Source organism: Budorcas taxicolor, chromosome 1 (genome assembly GCF_023091745.1).
Source record: "Budorcas taxicolor isolate Tak-1 chromosome 1, Takin1.1, whole genome shotgun sequence".
NCBI lineage: Eukaryota > Metazoa > Chordata > Mammalia > Artiodactyla > Bovidae > Budorcas > Budorcas taxicolor.
Genome location: NC_068910.1, coordinates 11,074,807 through 11,091,335, shown reverse-complemented (window position 1 = coordinate 11,091,335; position 16,529 = coordinate 11,074,807). Strand labels below are relative to the sequence as shown.

Here is a 16,529-nt window from a genome sequence, read left to right as displayed (position 1 = left end):
AGGTCCAGATTTGCTCATATAGAGATGTGCCAGGTAGGCAGGTTGTTGGTCTTCCTTGGTGACACTCATCAGTCCCTTTCCTGTTGGGCTCATTTGCATCATGTGCTGACTCACTCAAATAAACTGCCTTCCGCAGATTTTCAAAAAGTATGTGACAGGAATATCAATAAAAATCAGGAAAGTTAAGACTTACCAAAGACTGAAATACCAGCAGGCCATATTTCTCTGTGTTATCATCCAAAATCACAAAGAGTGTATCTAAGATGTCCTGCAGAAACTGCAACAGCATAAAAACCAGAGGGCTCAGGTCTTAGGACCTTGGACACACAGTCAGACGTTCAAACACCAGTGAATTTATCTCCCAAACAAACAAAATCAAACATCTCCTAAGACCTCAAACTACCACTTAAAAATAACCTGGTATTCCATCTCCACCTAGCCAAGAAATAACTAGGTGAACTTTGGGTGTTTGATTATAGCCCAAAGGGCCCTAAGAGAGACCTAAAGAGGCTCTTCCTGTTAGGTAAGTGCTAAACTTATAAGGAAAGAGCAATTACCTAAAAAATTTAGACCACCCATAAAGAATAGCAATCTTGAAGGCAACATAACTGATTCTGATGCCAAATTCACTTTTGAGAAAAAGTGCTTTCTTTCCTGGGACCCCGAAATTCAGCAGTCTCTTACTGTCTACTATGACCTGCCTCTGTAGAAGACATCTGGATAAGGATGTGACAAGCTAGGCCTTACCTACAGAAACTTATTTTTTGGTCTAGAAAATTAGTATCCCAGGAGAAGAGACAATGCAGCGGATGAGGGCTGTCAAAGAGGGTAAAAGATCTGGAGACAACATTTTTCTTTTTTTGAGCAAGTGCCTTTTTCTTTCTAAGATGCAAAAGTCCAGGGAGAGAATAATAAATATTCATGGATGCTCCCAGTCTTCAAAAATCAAACCTAATACTCTGTTGGTCAAAATGCAATTTAATGATATAATGTTTACAACTTGCTTCAAAACAACATAAGGTAGAAGGCATGGATGAGGGATTTATGGGCAGGACTGGCCAGGGGTTGATGACAGTCAGGGATGAATGACAGGGAGATGTAGGGTTATTTATTCTGTCTGCATCTTTGGATGCTTGAAATTTTCCAATAAAAAGTAAAAAATAATGAAAATGCTAGCATATTCCCTTTACATTCTCTCCTGGCTGGCTTGAGACAAATATTGATGCTAAAACCAGAAATGCTGGTAGGATGTTCTCTTGTCAGGAATGTAACAACTCAACCTTAAAAAGATCACAGAGCTTTCATAGTATGTGGTCTGTTCTACTGGTGAAATTTTTAATATGTTTAGAAGGAAAAAATGCCCTGAGTGTAAATTTATCTTAAGTTTCAAAACTAGTTTGTATAAAGTTTCAAAAGCTTGTTTGTATAAAGAGTTATTTTAAAAATTTATGATACTCTGATCAATTAACATAAAATTCATACAAGACTTCATAAAAGTACAAAGAAATACACAGACTTTAAAATTATCCCTCATTTGGAGACACCGTGTTGTGTATTATCGAGTCAATGGAGCTGTAAAATAAAAGTACAGACAGTGCAGTGGTAACAGATTTGATCCTTGCAATGATGGAGCCAAGAGTGTCCACACATGGACAAAGTGCCTTTTTGAAATTCAATCTCTGGCCTACATTCCACTGCTCTTGCTGATCACCCAAAGCACCTCCATTCTCCTCAGTTGAGTTCAGTCCATTGTGCAGAATCCACCTACCAGGCTTTCACCATTGGGAAGTGCCTGGGATTCTTCTTGGGCTCAAGTCAGGTGGGCAAACACCTGGCTTTTACACGGTGTGGAGAAGCCCTAAGGGTAACAACTGGGGTTGGGCAGTGTTGCTGTCAGTTTGCTCAGGCCATTAGATGGGAAGTGTCACAAAAGCACATGAGAAAGCCAATGAGGCAGAGAGGAGGGTAGAGTTCCCTGGTCTGGACTCTTAAGTGAGAGACTGGGAAAAATCAGGAGTTCCAGTTCATGGAGAATATTTAGAGTTCTTCTAGATAATCCAGAGAGTGGGGCCAGGAGGACACCAGGCTGGGTTTGTGGTAGAGGTTTACAGAGTAAGTGAAGAAAGGAAGCGAGCGGAGACCTAGAGGCATGCAGGCGGCAGCCCACACTGGGATTGTTTCTGAGAGACTGCCCTTTAATTATCACTTTGCTTTCTGGGAAGAAAACAAGCCAGAAAATAGGGTTTAAAACTTAAATATTGTTTCTAAAAGGTAATAAACCTGATGTGATACCTACTTTAAAGAAAGAAGCTAATTGAAAGAAAGAAAAATAACTTTACCTCTACTCACTTAACTATATACCTTAAAAAGTGGTCTCAGAGGCTTATAGGCAGAAATCAAGGGGAAGTAAGGCCCTCTGCCCAGATTCTTGCTCAGCTAGCACATGTGAATTGGGTGAAAGCCGTACCTTAACAATTTCCTCCCCACTGACATGCCGCAGCCGCCCAAGGATATCCATGATCCGGTCTGGAAAGGCCTTCCATTTCAGCAGAGCAAGGAGGTCCACTAGGAAGCAAGCCCCAAAAATCGTGAACCCTGGCTATGTCATGGGCAAGCAAAGCCTAGACTCCCCTTGCCAAGGGTGTGTGGGATCTAGAGAGACAGAAACAGCTGGAAGCAGCAAAACAGCCTCCAGAGTCCTGCGATCAAGGCTACAGACACATCTGTAAAACCACGGAAAACCCCATAGCTTGCTATTACTAAGTGATTCCTTCAGCTTCGAATGAGAAGAATCCCCTCACTGTGGCATGAAAAAGCAGAAGCAACAATTTCTGTCTCTTGACAAATATCAGCAAGACAAACCAGCAAGTGGGGACAGTGGAGGGCTCCCCGCTGCGGGCATCCTGGCCTACCGTTCTGGGTGAGCTTGGTGGAGGAGAGCTGTGTGGAAATGAAGAAAGACTCTTTGGTGCTGCGCTGGAAGATGAGGCTGGAGGGGATGTTAGGGCAGCCATTGTAATCCTCTTTGCAGCAGGGCAGGCCCAGGTACAGAGCGTGGTTGTTAAACGTGCTATTCTCATCACACTGTAGGCATAAGTAGAGGACACAGAATATTTCTGGAACCAAGCCACGTGTAAAACATCAGGTCCCAGGGAATTTTGGGTTCTTGAGGCTGGACCTTGGACCTCACGTCCTGTTAGAAGAGTGCTCCTAAGCACTTTAAAAGCGTTTTCCATTTCTTCCCCCAGAATGGCTCACATGCCTTTTAAAGAAAACATGGCGAAGCTCATGGCCTCTATCTGTTGTGCAGGAAACTTTGGGTACCAGCTATGCTGTGATAGCTGACAGAATCAGAGTCTCAAATGGCAGGTCTCCAAATGTACGAGCCAAGGCTGTAATGGCACAAAGGGGCTGAATAATAGATTTCCACGACTAGTGGAGTGGGAAGTTGGAAACAGAGGCCCTGCTGGTGTGATCTGTGGGAAAAGACAAAAGCCTGCCCACGGGTGCCCTGCTGTCTCCACCTGCACCCCACCCTAGATCCTCTGGCCCACTTGGGGGAACCACCTGACCGAGAACCACATGTGAGAGTGGTCTAAGCCGGGGACAGACCCAGGCTCCGTACCTTGTACACGTAGAGCTCATGGATGTCATCGGAGAGGGTGGTGCCATCGTCCCGCATCAAGGGTGAAAATGCAAAGCCGAAGAGTTTCTTTTCCCCTTTGTCTTTTGCTGCAATCAGAGGCAAGCATGAGTTGTTCTGCCTCACACCTCCCTTTCCAACAGAAATTCCCTTTTTCCTTATCACCTTGTGTGCTTTACTTCTTTGTCCCTTACTTTGTTCATTAAATAGGTAGCAACCTGATGGCAAGAAGGATCAGAAATGTACTAGGCTGAGTTTCCATTTATATTGCAAGGTACACAGGCTACCTAGAACCAAACAGAAACTACATGGCTAGTCTTGATAAACCAGGGGCTCTTTAAGAAGGAGTTTACTATATACAAAGGAAACCCCCAAAGAGGAATGACCCTGGCAATTATCCACTGTCCAAGTCAGATACTACAAAAGGCCAACAACATCAGATCTCATTTTTTAAAAATATTTCTTTTTGATGTGGACCATTTTTAAAGTCTTCATTGAATTTGCTACAATACCTAACCAAGGATCGAACCCACAACCCTGGAACCGAATGTGAAGTCTTAACCGCTGGACCTAAGGAAGTCCCCAGATCACACATTTTTGGATCACTGTCCAAAAAACAGTCTCTGATGACATCCCACCTCTGCGTACACAACTCCTCATTTTCTTGCCCTGATACTAGTAAGAACTCTTATTTCTGTCCCAGAGAAGGAAGAGTTATATTCATATTCTCAAAGCAATGTGGAGAGAGAAATCTCACTCACTGGAACAGTGTCTGAACTCGAAGCGCAGGTGGGAGCCTCGGAACCGGTCAATGGGGATGGGCAATTTGATAATCTCTCCCCAGCGAGGACTGTTGCTGTGGTAGAGGACGAAGGAGTGGTAGGAACTCCTGTTGGGCTCTCCTGAACCCAAGCTGATGCAGTCCTGGAACAGAGAAGCAGAGCAACATGCCACCCTACTGGAGGGGTCCCTTGGATTTCTCTGTCACTCGGACATTTCGCTTCTTCCTTTGTGAGGGTCTTATTTTTCCATCAGGCCAAATCTATCAGGTGACTGAACTTCAGACTCTGGGGGCAACTGTGAAGATGGCATATGGAGCCAGCAGACACAGTGCTCCTTGTTCTCCTTGGAGCAGAGGCAACCGCACATACCACTCAGTTCACCTGAAGGAAGCTGAGTGGTGCCATCTGAATCTCTAAGGCAGACTCTTCATCCTCATTAAGAAAGAAATGGACTCAGCAAAGTCAGCCATACACAGAGCTTTCCAGATCAGAGAAATAATTAAATAACAAAACGGAGAGAACCGGTTTTCTAATCTTCAGCCCAAAGGTGCACTGGCATTTTATGTTGCCTGTGGCTGACTGTTCTTGGACATAACCAAGGTAGACCAGATTTAACTTGACCCCAGTTTCCAAATATTACTGTGAAAATGCAGTCCCACGCCCCCCGGGAAGCTGCAGGCAATACAAGCCAGAGCAGCTCCTTGTCCACACAAGGCAGAGTGAACAGCTGAGAGCTCTGCTGACCCCCACATTATTCATGCAAACAAGAATCGCCTTAGTCCTTGAGGTGGGTTTTTTTAATGACACACATATCTCTGTTTCTAATACCACATCTTCCCTCCATTTCTTTCTATTAAATAGCTTTGAGAGATGACTGTGACTAACTTTACCTCTTTCCTTCTGTAAAATGTGGATGATCATTGCTGTTCTGCCTACCTCATGACGCTGTTGTCGACACACAGAAGCAAGGTCTGTAAAAGACTAATTTGCCTTCTACCATCTGGCATGCAAACAATGCCTTCTCATTTGCCAAGGACTTGACCATGACTTGACTGAGGGAAAAACTGACATAATGAAAGCAGAAAACAGCACTCCAGGTCTTCTTTTTTAATCAAGAGTGTCAGAGGGTCCTTGTGCTGCACTGGTTGGAAACCACCTTTGGGGGCCTGAGTCTGCTGTTCCTTGTCACATAATCTGGTAACAGCAAGTGGGTATACCCATTTACTAAAGAGCAAATATAACCTTCTATATTACCTCTAGGACCTAATAAGAGGTCCAAAAGAGTAGGACCTAATAACAGTTACCAAAACTAAGCAGCTGGATGCTAGACATGTGGCTGAAAAAGTAACATGTAGGACAGAACTGGAGGGAATAGGTCTAAATGAGGACAGGAAGGATTCAGGTCAGACACTAGGAAGAATTTCTGTGGGTGTCTGAGTGTCTCTTACACATGAAACAGTGATAGACTAAGACTGGCCCATATCTTGGGCTTTAGCGGTCTTCATGTCCAACCTTCTATTCTTAATGTTGCCTTCCTACCCTACGAGTACTGTCTTGTGTTTTGTTTCCCTGAAGAGAAGAGCCTTAGGAAGTGATTTGAGTTCAGTCCCTCTTGAGGAGGATGGGTCTAAGGATGGGACTCTGGACGAAGTCCACAGAAACACCGAAATTATTACAGGATTAGCTGCCACTTCAAACTGACCGGCAAACCTTACCTTCAAGATTTCACCATCTGCGTAAAGCACATACATGGTCACTTCAATATTCTTTTGTACGCTCTTTCCCCCTCTCTCAAAATCCCCCTTCTCCAGGGTGAGGTACAGGTCATTGCGGATATCACCTGTGGGGAAAGAAGTGCCACGTATTCATGACTGCAGAAGCCACTGTGCCCCATGTGCGTGGAGGACAAGGCTAGCATCTGGATCCTCCAGGGTTCAGGGAGGTGCTCAGGGCATTCCAAGCTTGGTTAATCACAATGGACGTTCCACCAATATCAGTGCAGCAGTACTCAGGTGGGTTAGTCATGTGCCCTCTAAGTCTGAATCTTAACGCTGTTCACCACAGCTTGGCTAGGGTGGGAAAAGGCAGACTGCGGGGTACTGCTCAGCCTCTCTCCCCTCCAAGAGAATGGCTGTAATCTAATCCTCCAAAAGAGGAAAGGTTTTACAGTCAAAAGGAAGAGCACTTCCTTTAATCGTATCTATGTCTTAACCACTAATTCCTCGTTCTTTCCCTCTTTCCTACCTTTCTTTTGGCAGCCCTCCATCTTTCTGAGTCTGCCTAGAGGATACACTGCTCCTTCCTTCTGCAGGCTTACCTAGTTAAATTCCCTGCTGGGGTGCCAACAGAGGTCACTGGATGGTCAGGTTTTCTTCTTTTTGTAGCAAGTGCTCTGGGAGCAGATGACTCCCCAGAAGCGCAGGTTGGGCACTGGGGCGACAGTGTTGGGCTCCTGTGCTTTGAGTCCAGCCCCTGCAGCCCACACTGGCTGCTGCAGAGCGGGCAGGAGCGGAGCCAGCTGCAAGTCTGAAACGACCCAAGTCTCAAACGCCTTTTTCTTTAAGGGGGGGATGGAACTGTCTGTTCATGTATAAAAGGAGCTTATATGGGCTGCTCTAAGCTTCTAAACCCACAAAGTGACCAATTTTACTTAACACAAACTAAAGAAGGGCTTTCGACTTGCAAAAAAAAAAAAAAAAGTGAAGCCTTTTGGGGGTGGGTGGGGAGGGAATGTTCAAAGGAAGAAAATGACAAGGGAAACCAGGTGAGACCAAAGTGAGGATGTGCTGGCAGCCTGAAGAGATCAACTGAAAGTTAATGGAACAATTCATTAACTTGCAAAGCAAACCAATTCAGAAAGCAAAGTCTTTCCACTTCAGTTTCTAGAGAAACTGGCACATCTAAGTCTGTTCATTACTTGGGATCACAATAACATAAAGAGGCTTTGTTTTCGGTGAGCTACCGAGCTTTCTGGTTTGGCCAGGTACTTAATGAGAGCCTCTTTTCCGCATTGCCCACTTTTCTAACTGTGGGTGTCTGAGTGTCTCTTACACATCAAACAGTGACAGACTAAGACTGGCCCATATCTTGGGCTTTAGGGGTCTTCATGTCCAACCTTCTATTCTTAATGTTGCCTTCCTACCCTACGAGTACTGTCATGTGTTTTTTGTCACATAATACTCTCAAAAGAGCAGTCCATGAGGAATGATTATTCTGACAATGCAGAGAACTTTAACATGTGAAAGCTATTTCCCTGAACAAATAGCCCTGAGGCTTTACAAAGGGAAGAGGAAAACGCATTCTTGAAAATCACATGCAAATGCAACTGCTGGGCAGGTGGGACCGACTTCAGGGGGTCCATCCTTGCAGTCTGTACAGACTTTCCTCCTGGGCTGATCAGAACCTCTACTTTGAATTCTGATGAGTCTAGAACTTTAATCTTCCTCTTTTGAACAATCCTACTTGGGTCCTCCTTCACTTTCTTGCATTGGAGAAGGAAATGGCAACCCACTCCAGAGTTCTTGCCTGGAAAATTCCAGGGATGGTGGAGCCTGGTGGGCTGCCATCTACGGGGTCGCACAGAGTCGGACACAACTGAAGTGACTTAGCAGCAGCAGCAGCAGCAGGTCATTAAAAAGAGCACTCTTGTGCAGGTAGGGTGGGGAAGGCGAGCAGGAGGAGAAGGAAAACTCAAATGCATCAGTGTGCTACTGTCAGAACAGAGAATGAAAAAAATCAGCCCTGAAAGTAAAATTCAAAATTACTGGGAACTTAACTATAGGTTATTGCCATTATAATGGGGGAAATCGGAGTTGGTTACACCTTAAATTTTTAAAAACTGGAACAGACACCTCAGAGCTTTCTCCTGATAATAGCCTCTTAGTTACATATTAGCTTTTCTATGGAACTTAAGTAATTATTCAATTTCTAGGATGATTTGGCACAAAGTGAATAGAGAATTTTAATGTCTAAAGAATAGGTGCTTTGTTTAAAATTACCCTGGTTTAAATCAGCACTCTCTGGAAGTTATTCTCAAGACAATTCATGTGACTCTTCAAAGCAGATGTTGGCTACCAGCAACAGTATTCTAGCTTGTACAAGCATTTTAAATTTCTGTGGCTCTATACAAAAGGTAACATACTATAGTAAGTATGTCCCTAAACGGAACATTTCAAACTTTTCCTAGCATTGTACGATATAAATACTAATATCAAATTGGACATCATCTTACAGATGGATAATGACAGAATTTGGTCTGTTTTGGTTTTATAGAGTGAGCTCATAGTTTCTGAGCCGCTTCTCCAGGGTATTTTAAACCAGAATGCTAATTTCAAATGAAGGACTGAGCTAGATATTCTTACAGGTTTTATTCTTTTAAAATTTTCTATTTAAATAGAATGCCTTTTGTGATCATCTAGAAAATGTGTAAATACACATAACTGTACCCTCTGAGTTACACACTGAAGCAGCTTGATTTCATCAGATCTTTCTTCTTTATTTAGAGAATAGATCCGCCTAGAACCAAGGCCATTCTCAGTCAGAATAGTTGCAATTTTGTAAATTATGGCCTCAATTTTGAAAACAGCTCTTTATAACTGTTAATGTAGCTGGGGCCTTCTCCTCAAAAGCTCTCTGGAGGATCATTTAAATTGAACTCTCCACTAATTCTCAAGGAACTAGAAGTAACAAATGTGAAGAGCTCCAGGATTTAATGAGCCAGGCCTGCCTTACAGAGAGCTTCCCAGGGTCCCAGCTGTTCATAGCTATCCTGACCGCATGTTACATGTTTACAAAAACTACTAGTAGGATCATGGGTTAATACTGTCTCCATGAGGCTTGTGTAAACTTTAGCACCAGTGGCCTGGAAATATTACCAGGAGAGGCATGAGGACAGGCACCTTACAATAAGGTTGGGAAAGAGAAGGCCTGAGCAGCAGTTTCTGTGATTAGTTTGGAGACCACTGCGTATATCTGAATCATCTAGGGAGCTTGTTAGAACTAGATTTCTAATATTCACCCTTAGAGATTCTAGTAGGTCTTGGGTGGGGCTTGTGTACTTGTATCTTTAAAAAGTATCAGGTAACTCCGATGCTCTCCAGGGTTTAACATCAGGGGATCATAAAGTGTGGGTCTGCTGGGAAGATGCTAGTGAAGTCTGTCTGGGGGTGTGGAACTGGGTAGCTCTTAGGCAGCATGGAGGATTGATGGGACGGGTATGGAGAGGGGGAGGCTTTTTGGAAGCAAGTGGGAGTATGTATTGTGGAGGGCAGCCCTGATTCCATTTGCTAGGTGTCCTCTGCTTCCTAAGATTGGCAGAGGCTCTAAGAGCATCAGCAATGCCTTACATCTCTGAATGCTTGGTGCTCAGTTGACACGCAACAGAGTTTCTTGAATGGGAAGATGAATGAATGAAGCTGCTCTTATAAGAGGGCTTCAGAATAAATAATCTTTGTCCCTTTTGCCGTTTCACACAGAAGCCAGTGACAGCTGTTGGTACAGCTGCATGTCAGAGAACTAGGGACTTAAGAGTCGGCAGAGGCTGGCAAACTTTTTCTGGAAGAGGCCAGATAGTAAGTACCTTTCAGGCTTTGTGGGCCACATGTTCTTTGTTTTCACAACCCTTTTAAAACGTAAAAAACCATTCTGAGTTGGTGGACAGTATGAAAGGCTTCTGGATTTGGCCTATGGGCTATAGTTTGCTGATACAGTGTTCAACTGTCCAGAGTAGCGTCACTACCCAGCAACACTCCGGATTCCTAGAAGTCGACACAAAACAGCTGCTGGGGAGGGAGCCAGGTCAGGGACCTGAGGCCGTCTGACGATGTCAGGGATTGGCCTGAAACATTCTGGGGTCCTTAAAGAGAGAGGTCTCAGAAGGAAGCAGTGCTTTGCAGCTACCAGAATCCCAAGGGGCTGGGAAGCACTGGGACAGAGCTGCATCCAGCAGAGGGAACAACGTGGGCTTCAGCAGCCAGGTCTGATCATCCAAAGACCTGCATCCTAGTGCGACTTTGGAGAAACAGCTCATCACATGTTTCAGGTCTCCTCTGAAAGCAGTCTCTACACAGGTTTCAGTCTTCGAGGTCCAGCTCAGGCACCAGAGTCTCTGTTAGCAAGATCGTCTCTTGCCAGACACACCAGCCTTACTTGGAGTTTGGGGGGCACTACGTCTTGCTTGGATTCTTTATTACATTCATATTCCTTCTGTACAAATGACTCACACCACATGTGAGGCTCTGGGTTCAAGCATAATAGTGTTAACTACTATATTATTTAGAACTTGTCCAATTTGAGACAGGATTAGAAAGAGCTTCTGTGGATAGTGCTTTCTTTCCCTTAAGACCATGTAAAACTAGAACACATCTTCTCCAAGGAGACACTGCAGCCTGCTCGGGATGGGGCCAATTCTATCTCTTGGCAGAACAGGAGTCTCCTGACAGCATTCACGGAGATGTGGAGATGTTAACTACCATCCTGTATGGACAGTTTCAGACATGTGACCAAAGTTTTATATGCCAGAGTAGCTCTTATTCTGAGGAAGAGACTTAAAAAAAGAAAAGGCTCTTGGGAAGATTTCTTTAGAGTACCCAGGAAAGACAGGTTCTTTGTTTTTCTAACCAAGTCTTCGGTGTCACACTTCTATTGGTTTCTATTGCTACAAAGTCAGTGACGTTCTCTGCTCTAACAGAATGACAGGAATGGGCACGGAGTGACATCACTGTGTATGGTTATTCCTTTCTTGGGTCAGGATGTGGGGATATTCCAACCCGTTGTGGGACCAGATGTGATCATTCCTAAACCATCCCGTAGAGATACGGCCAAAGCTTCGTGTGACACTCAGACTGACCACAATCTTTTGAATCTACTTGTGGTAAATACTGTCATCACTCTTTTGAGGAGAACTTTTCTTTCAAAAGTCATGAGATGTGTCCAGCAGAGCTGATAAGAGTGGCTTTCTGCCTTTCTGATTCTTTGCAGCTTGGGATAAGCCCTACTCATTTTCTTTTCAATGGGAATAGCTGATTTGTCTCATAAAAATCCTTTCCTGTATCTATTCACCTAGGGCTTTGTAAGGTTTTCTAAATATTCCAACATGTCCTTAGTTTTCTCTGATCTTAATAAACACCTAAAGTAATACACAGTCTCTAGGTTGGGCTGGTAGCTTCCCTAACATTTTGTCAGTTATCCCAAAAGGTGAGGCTGATGAAGGATTAATAATGTAAATGACACCCCACCCCAGTATTGCAACATTCCATGAAACAAATGAAGATGGAAACAAAGCAGGCAAAAGCAGACAGGACACACAAAAGCAGGAACTTACACCCAACTATCTTCATCTCTGCACCAGAAAGAAAGGGGCGAGAATGAGGGGACAGCACCGAGAGAAACAAGAACAATTAAGACAAACAGGAAAAGAGAAAAAAACATCACTTGCAGGTTGGTGATGAAGCATGCACTTTATCTCAGGGGTCAAAGCAAAGGACAGAGTGTATTTCTGAGCACAAGGGCAAGAGTCGGGGGGCCCCTTGAGGGCTGCCATGCCAGCATAGCTGCCTTCTAAAGGGCAAGGTCAGGGCAACCCAGAGAGGAGCTTGTACCAGGTCTGATTCAGAGAGGGGCAAAGCATCCCTAAAGCAGAGTACTCTTTAGGACACGGTTCTCAAAAGGGGGCCCTAAACCATCACCTGATAGCCTGTGAGGGATACAAATGCTCAGGTCCCACCCCAATTCTCCTGTATCAGAAACTCTTGGGGTGGGTTTAGCAATGTGTTTTTCACAAGCCCTGCAGGTGATTCTGATACATACTAAAGTTAGAGCAATACTGGTTTAGGGAAAAAAAAAACTTAGCCATTAGCTAGAATATATTAAAATCACAGGGCAGATTTCTTCTCACAAGAGAGAAGCTCATTTAACTAATATGAAACTTGAACCATAATGCCCACAGTAAATGATAACCTTACAAATTCAAGGCTTAGAAAACAAGTTAAAAGGTTTCTTTCCCACAGAGCCATAACAGCTCTGCATTCCTACTGACTCCAGGGAATAGACTCTCCCAGAAAGCTGACACTTAGAAAACTGCACAGAAGCTGGTGGCACACCCCTGCTGGCTTAGACGAGGTTTGGAGGAGGGCACAGACCACTCCTGAGCAAGAGGTTTTAAATCACTCCCTTTTAGTTTACAGTCTTTTGGCTGTTTTCTTGAAAGTTCTAATTGGGCTAATGCTGACAAGTGAGTCACAGAAAACTCATTCACCTGAAACGTCTGCCCTGCTCCAGTATCTCCTCTCCATTTTCTTGAAAAAAATCTTAAGGAGTAAAAGTGTGTTGCAGAGTTATTAGTTTCTGTAATGAACTAAAATGAGTTGGGAGGGAAGGAGGAACTACCCACAGAAATATGGCGATAAACCAACAAAAGGCTATTAGGTGCTCAGTTTCAAAATCAGCCTTAAGTTCCCATTTGGTTTATTCTTCTATAATCTTGGATGGAGTTTCCTGGGTTTATGTGCCTTCTCTGCGACTCCCAGAACACCATGAGCAATGGTGGTCTTGCCTCGTGCTCACTACCGTGAGTCATGAACACAGCTGGATGCCTAGGCAGTCAGGGCCTTGGCTGTGGCAAACAGCAGCACATCTCCTGTTCACAGCAGTCACATGGTGTATCTTACACACTCATGGAAAGCAACAGGAGACCACTGGAAGGCCCTTTTCTGAAATCATGTGTCAAATACTGGTGTGGTTAGAACTTGTCTAAATGCTGTAACTCAGACCTATAAGCTCTGTCAATATGCTTTGACAAGGACCTGTCTGGGCCATCTGACATAAAGGACCTCTCCAAATGAGTATCCAGTAGTTTCTCCCAAATGCTGGTAGTTTCAAAATAAGAGCCATAGTATATGAACCATTCTAATTTTTCCATGTATTCTAATTTCTCAGACTTCAGTGTTGAAATGCTCACAGTTACTAACATAATTCATTTCATTGTTCATTTCTCTCATGACCATGTGTCAAGAAGCTGCAATTTCTTGTAACTCGGTCATACCAGCACCATGAGGGCCAAGGGACCACTGCAGCCCAGATCCAATATTCCCACGGGTGAAGAGTGGACCAGCTGCAGGTGGAGGGTGACCTCACAAAGGGACTTCCCGTCACAGACATGGTTTCCCAGGACAGGTGGGCCACACCTGGAAACACTGCTGCACACTTTTCCTGCTGATCTAGCAGAACCTTCGGGGCTAGCCCTATCACCTCACCCAAGGCAAACCCACTCTCATGATATCTTGTGGGGGCATTAAAGGCACTGTCAGCTGTTAGCACACAATCTGAAGAGTGGCAATCTGTGCAAAAAATTCTTTCCTCGATTCGTTTCATATGGCAAAACCAATACAATATTGTAAAGTAATTAGCCTCCAATTAAAATAAAAAAATTTACATTTAAAAAAATTCTTTCCTCGAGAGGAGGTAAGGTAAAAGAGAGGAGAGACACGGAGAGGACTGCTTCCTGCCTGTGAATCAATCCTCACTTTCAGCTCCAGCACTCAATACTTCAAGGGCAAACAACTCAGCAAAGAGCACATTCACAGCCCCAGTCTGGACACCCTAGGACTGCCAGTGTCTCTGTCTTGTGGGGCAAATCAGATGGTGACACCTCAGCTGCCCAGTGGAGGAAATGCTCCTGACACTCCGCTTGCCTCACCAATGATACTGATACTGCTTACTTCCAACGTCATATCCAACTTTCTCAGAAGCCCTTTATCAACCTGTGTGCCAATGACACACAGATTCAGAGTGCTCACAAAAAGATCTCTTTCCACAGGTGAGGTATGGATGCTGTAACTCTTGAATTTAAAGTCTGCTTAAAGATTTTTGACTGAAGCTTGTTCCTTTCTAGTCTCTGCTCACTTTGTTTTCATTCTATGACTGTGTGAGGACTAAGAGGAAGGCAATGTCCAAATCTTAGACAAACTAGTTCTTAAAAGAGAGAAAGGACTTCAAGCATATCTTTCAGAATATATGACTCTATATCATGAGCCTAGACAGCTCATTTAAAAATGATCATCAGATCAGTTTTGGTAATCACCAATTATTTCTTCAGTGACATGTTGCCAAGAAGCTAGGGATGATGTCTGGGCTCTTCTCCTGATTACTAGGGTCACAGAGGGCTGAGAAACACTGTCAGGACAGGATGGGAGACATGTCCTGTGGAGGACATCACCCTCCACAACAACTAGATGAGGGCCTTTCATAAGCATGGAGTCTTCTAAACATTTAAAAATAAACACAGAATTGACAAGGAATTGATTAAATGGCCTAGGACTGTCACTCAAAAGATCCTCCTGTGTGCATGAGCAAGAGACAAAGGCTGTTCACAGCAGCTTGCTCTGCAGTCATAGCGTCTATGGAGAGAGAATAAAAGTGACAGAAAGCAAGTCTGGGCATAATGTGGGGAGCGGAAGGACAGCTGGAATCCATCACACGGCCTTCTGTATGCTCAGGCCATACTCTCCCCTGGGTATATGCTGGCATGTATTTCCAATAAGAGGAGTTTTCAGGACCATGGAGAATTCCAAAGAGGTGATTATTTAGACTGGTCACTATCAGTTCAGTCTAGCCTGGCTTGGCTCTTTTAAAAAAAAGTGAATAAGCTTTTAGCAGAACACTGAATGAAACTCAATGGAAAAGGTAGGGTCATGTCTCCTGTAATTCATCCACACAAGGAGCTATTTCCTTGTTCTTCCTTCCTTCTTGTTCCCTTCTTCTCTGGTCCCAGACTGCCTCCCATCCATCAGAGCCACGCCTCTATTCTTCCCTCATTCCCCACAGCCCCCTGGTTCTGATGGCCTGTTTGGATCCACTGCTCTAGCTTGACCCACATCTGCCTCACTAGGAAGCATGAGTTTTGGATTAACCTGCTGGAACCACACTTGAGAGCCAATGCATTCCCACTTTCTGCCCTGGCTCTCCATCGGGCATTAGGTGAAAGGGGTTAGGACAATTTCTGGCCAGGTGGTACTATTCACACTGCCTAACCTATACCATTTTGCCAATCCGTTTTCCTGATATGGTATGGTGTTTTCATTGTTATGATTCATTTTTCTGATACAAATATATCTGCTACTCCTACATGAACCAGATTCAATGACACTACAGGCATTATTTTCCTTAAAGAGGATGTTCTTATGGGGGGATTCTCTTCTAAGATATGTAACTGAAGGGAAGAGTGTAAAAAAGGCATCCCTGTGAGGAGCTCTGTGTTGATTCCTAACATCCAGTCTCCACAGGAGACAAAAAGGTTCAAGAGCCAGATTGTGCTGTGTTGCCCTGGTGAAGGTATGTGGGGGCTTCCGGAAAAGAACAAATGCCAACAAGAGCCAGAGGAGCCACTGGCTGCAGACTGCAGTCAGCACCCTGACTCTGGCTGCAGAGGCTGTCAATGGCTGCGGGGCTCCTCATAGTGTGGTTTGCCACCTGCTCACAAGGGGAGCACCAAACTCCGTTCTCCTAACCCTTCTCCCACCCCAGCCCCAAGAGGTTCTGCCTACCTGGCATGATGACATCAGGAAATCCCAATTTTCTTGTAATTGCCAATCCCCTATTAAATATCATGGGATTTTCTCTCCTAATCTGTTCCATGTCTCCACGAAGAAGCTGCAGAGAAATGATAAGACCTACAAAAACAAAAGCATTTTTTTTAACTCAGAATCACACTTCTACTCTAGAAAACACATAAAGAGTTTTTTTTCCCCCCCAGAGAAAAATGTGCAAAATTCAGCATTTTTCTTGAGAAAAGTTTTGAGGCAGAAAGTATACATTATTCTGAAGAGATATTCTAGAAACCTAAAAGAATCTAAGTCAAAACCATCTCAAAAACCCAGAGGACTATTCTATTAAAACTCAGACTGAGATCTGGGAGATCAAGGTGCCCTCCTGTCTGCTCCCCAGCATCCCGAAACCTGGGCTCCCTGGTTTAGCCACTAACGTATCTGATCGAGCTTCAGTTTCTTCATTTACTCAATGAGGGAGTTGAAACATGATTTCAAAACAGCTTCCAAGTTAAGCCTGGCCAAGATGCAGTCAGACACACACTCCAAAGAAAAGCAGCCTAT

The 16,529-nt window shown here is 44.2% G+C and overlaps 1 protein-coding gene across 1 annotated transcript in view; it reads right to left on the bottom strand.

The window, feature by feature from the left end:
• Positions 1–16,529, bottom strand: part of DOCK3 (dedicator of cytokinesis 3) — a 285,077-nt gene that overhangs the window by 71,863 nt on the left and 196,685 nt on the right. The window contains exons 14-20 of the mRNA XM_052637625.1: positions 15,966–16,091; positions 6,141–6,265; positions 4,405–4,567; positions 3,626–3,732; positions 2,913–3,084; positions 2,468–2,565; positions 194–277 (exon numbers count right to left, since the gene is read on the bottom strand). Of these exons, the coding sequence (XP_052493585.1) occupies positions 194–277; positions 2,468–2,565; positions 2,913–3,084; positions 3,626–3,732; positions 4,405–4,567; positions 6,141–6,265; positions 15,966–16,091 (875 nt within the window). The remainder of the gene's footprint in view (positions 1–193; positions 278–2,467; positions 2,566–2,912; positions 3,085–3,625; positions 3,733–4,404; positions 4,568–6,140; positions 6,266–15,965; positions 16,092–16,529) is intronic.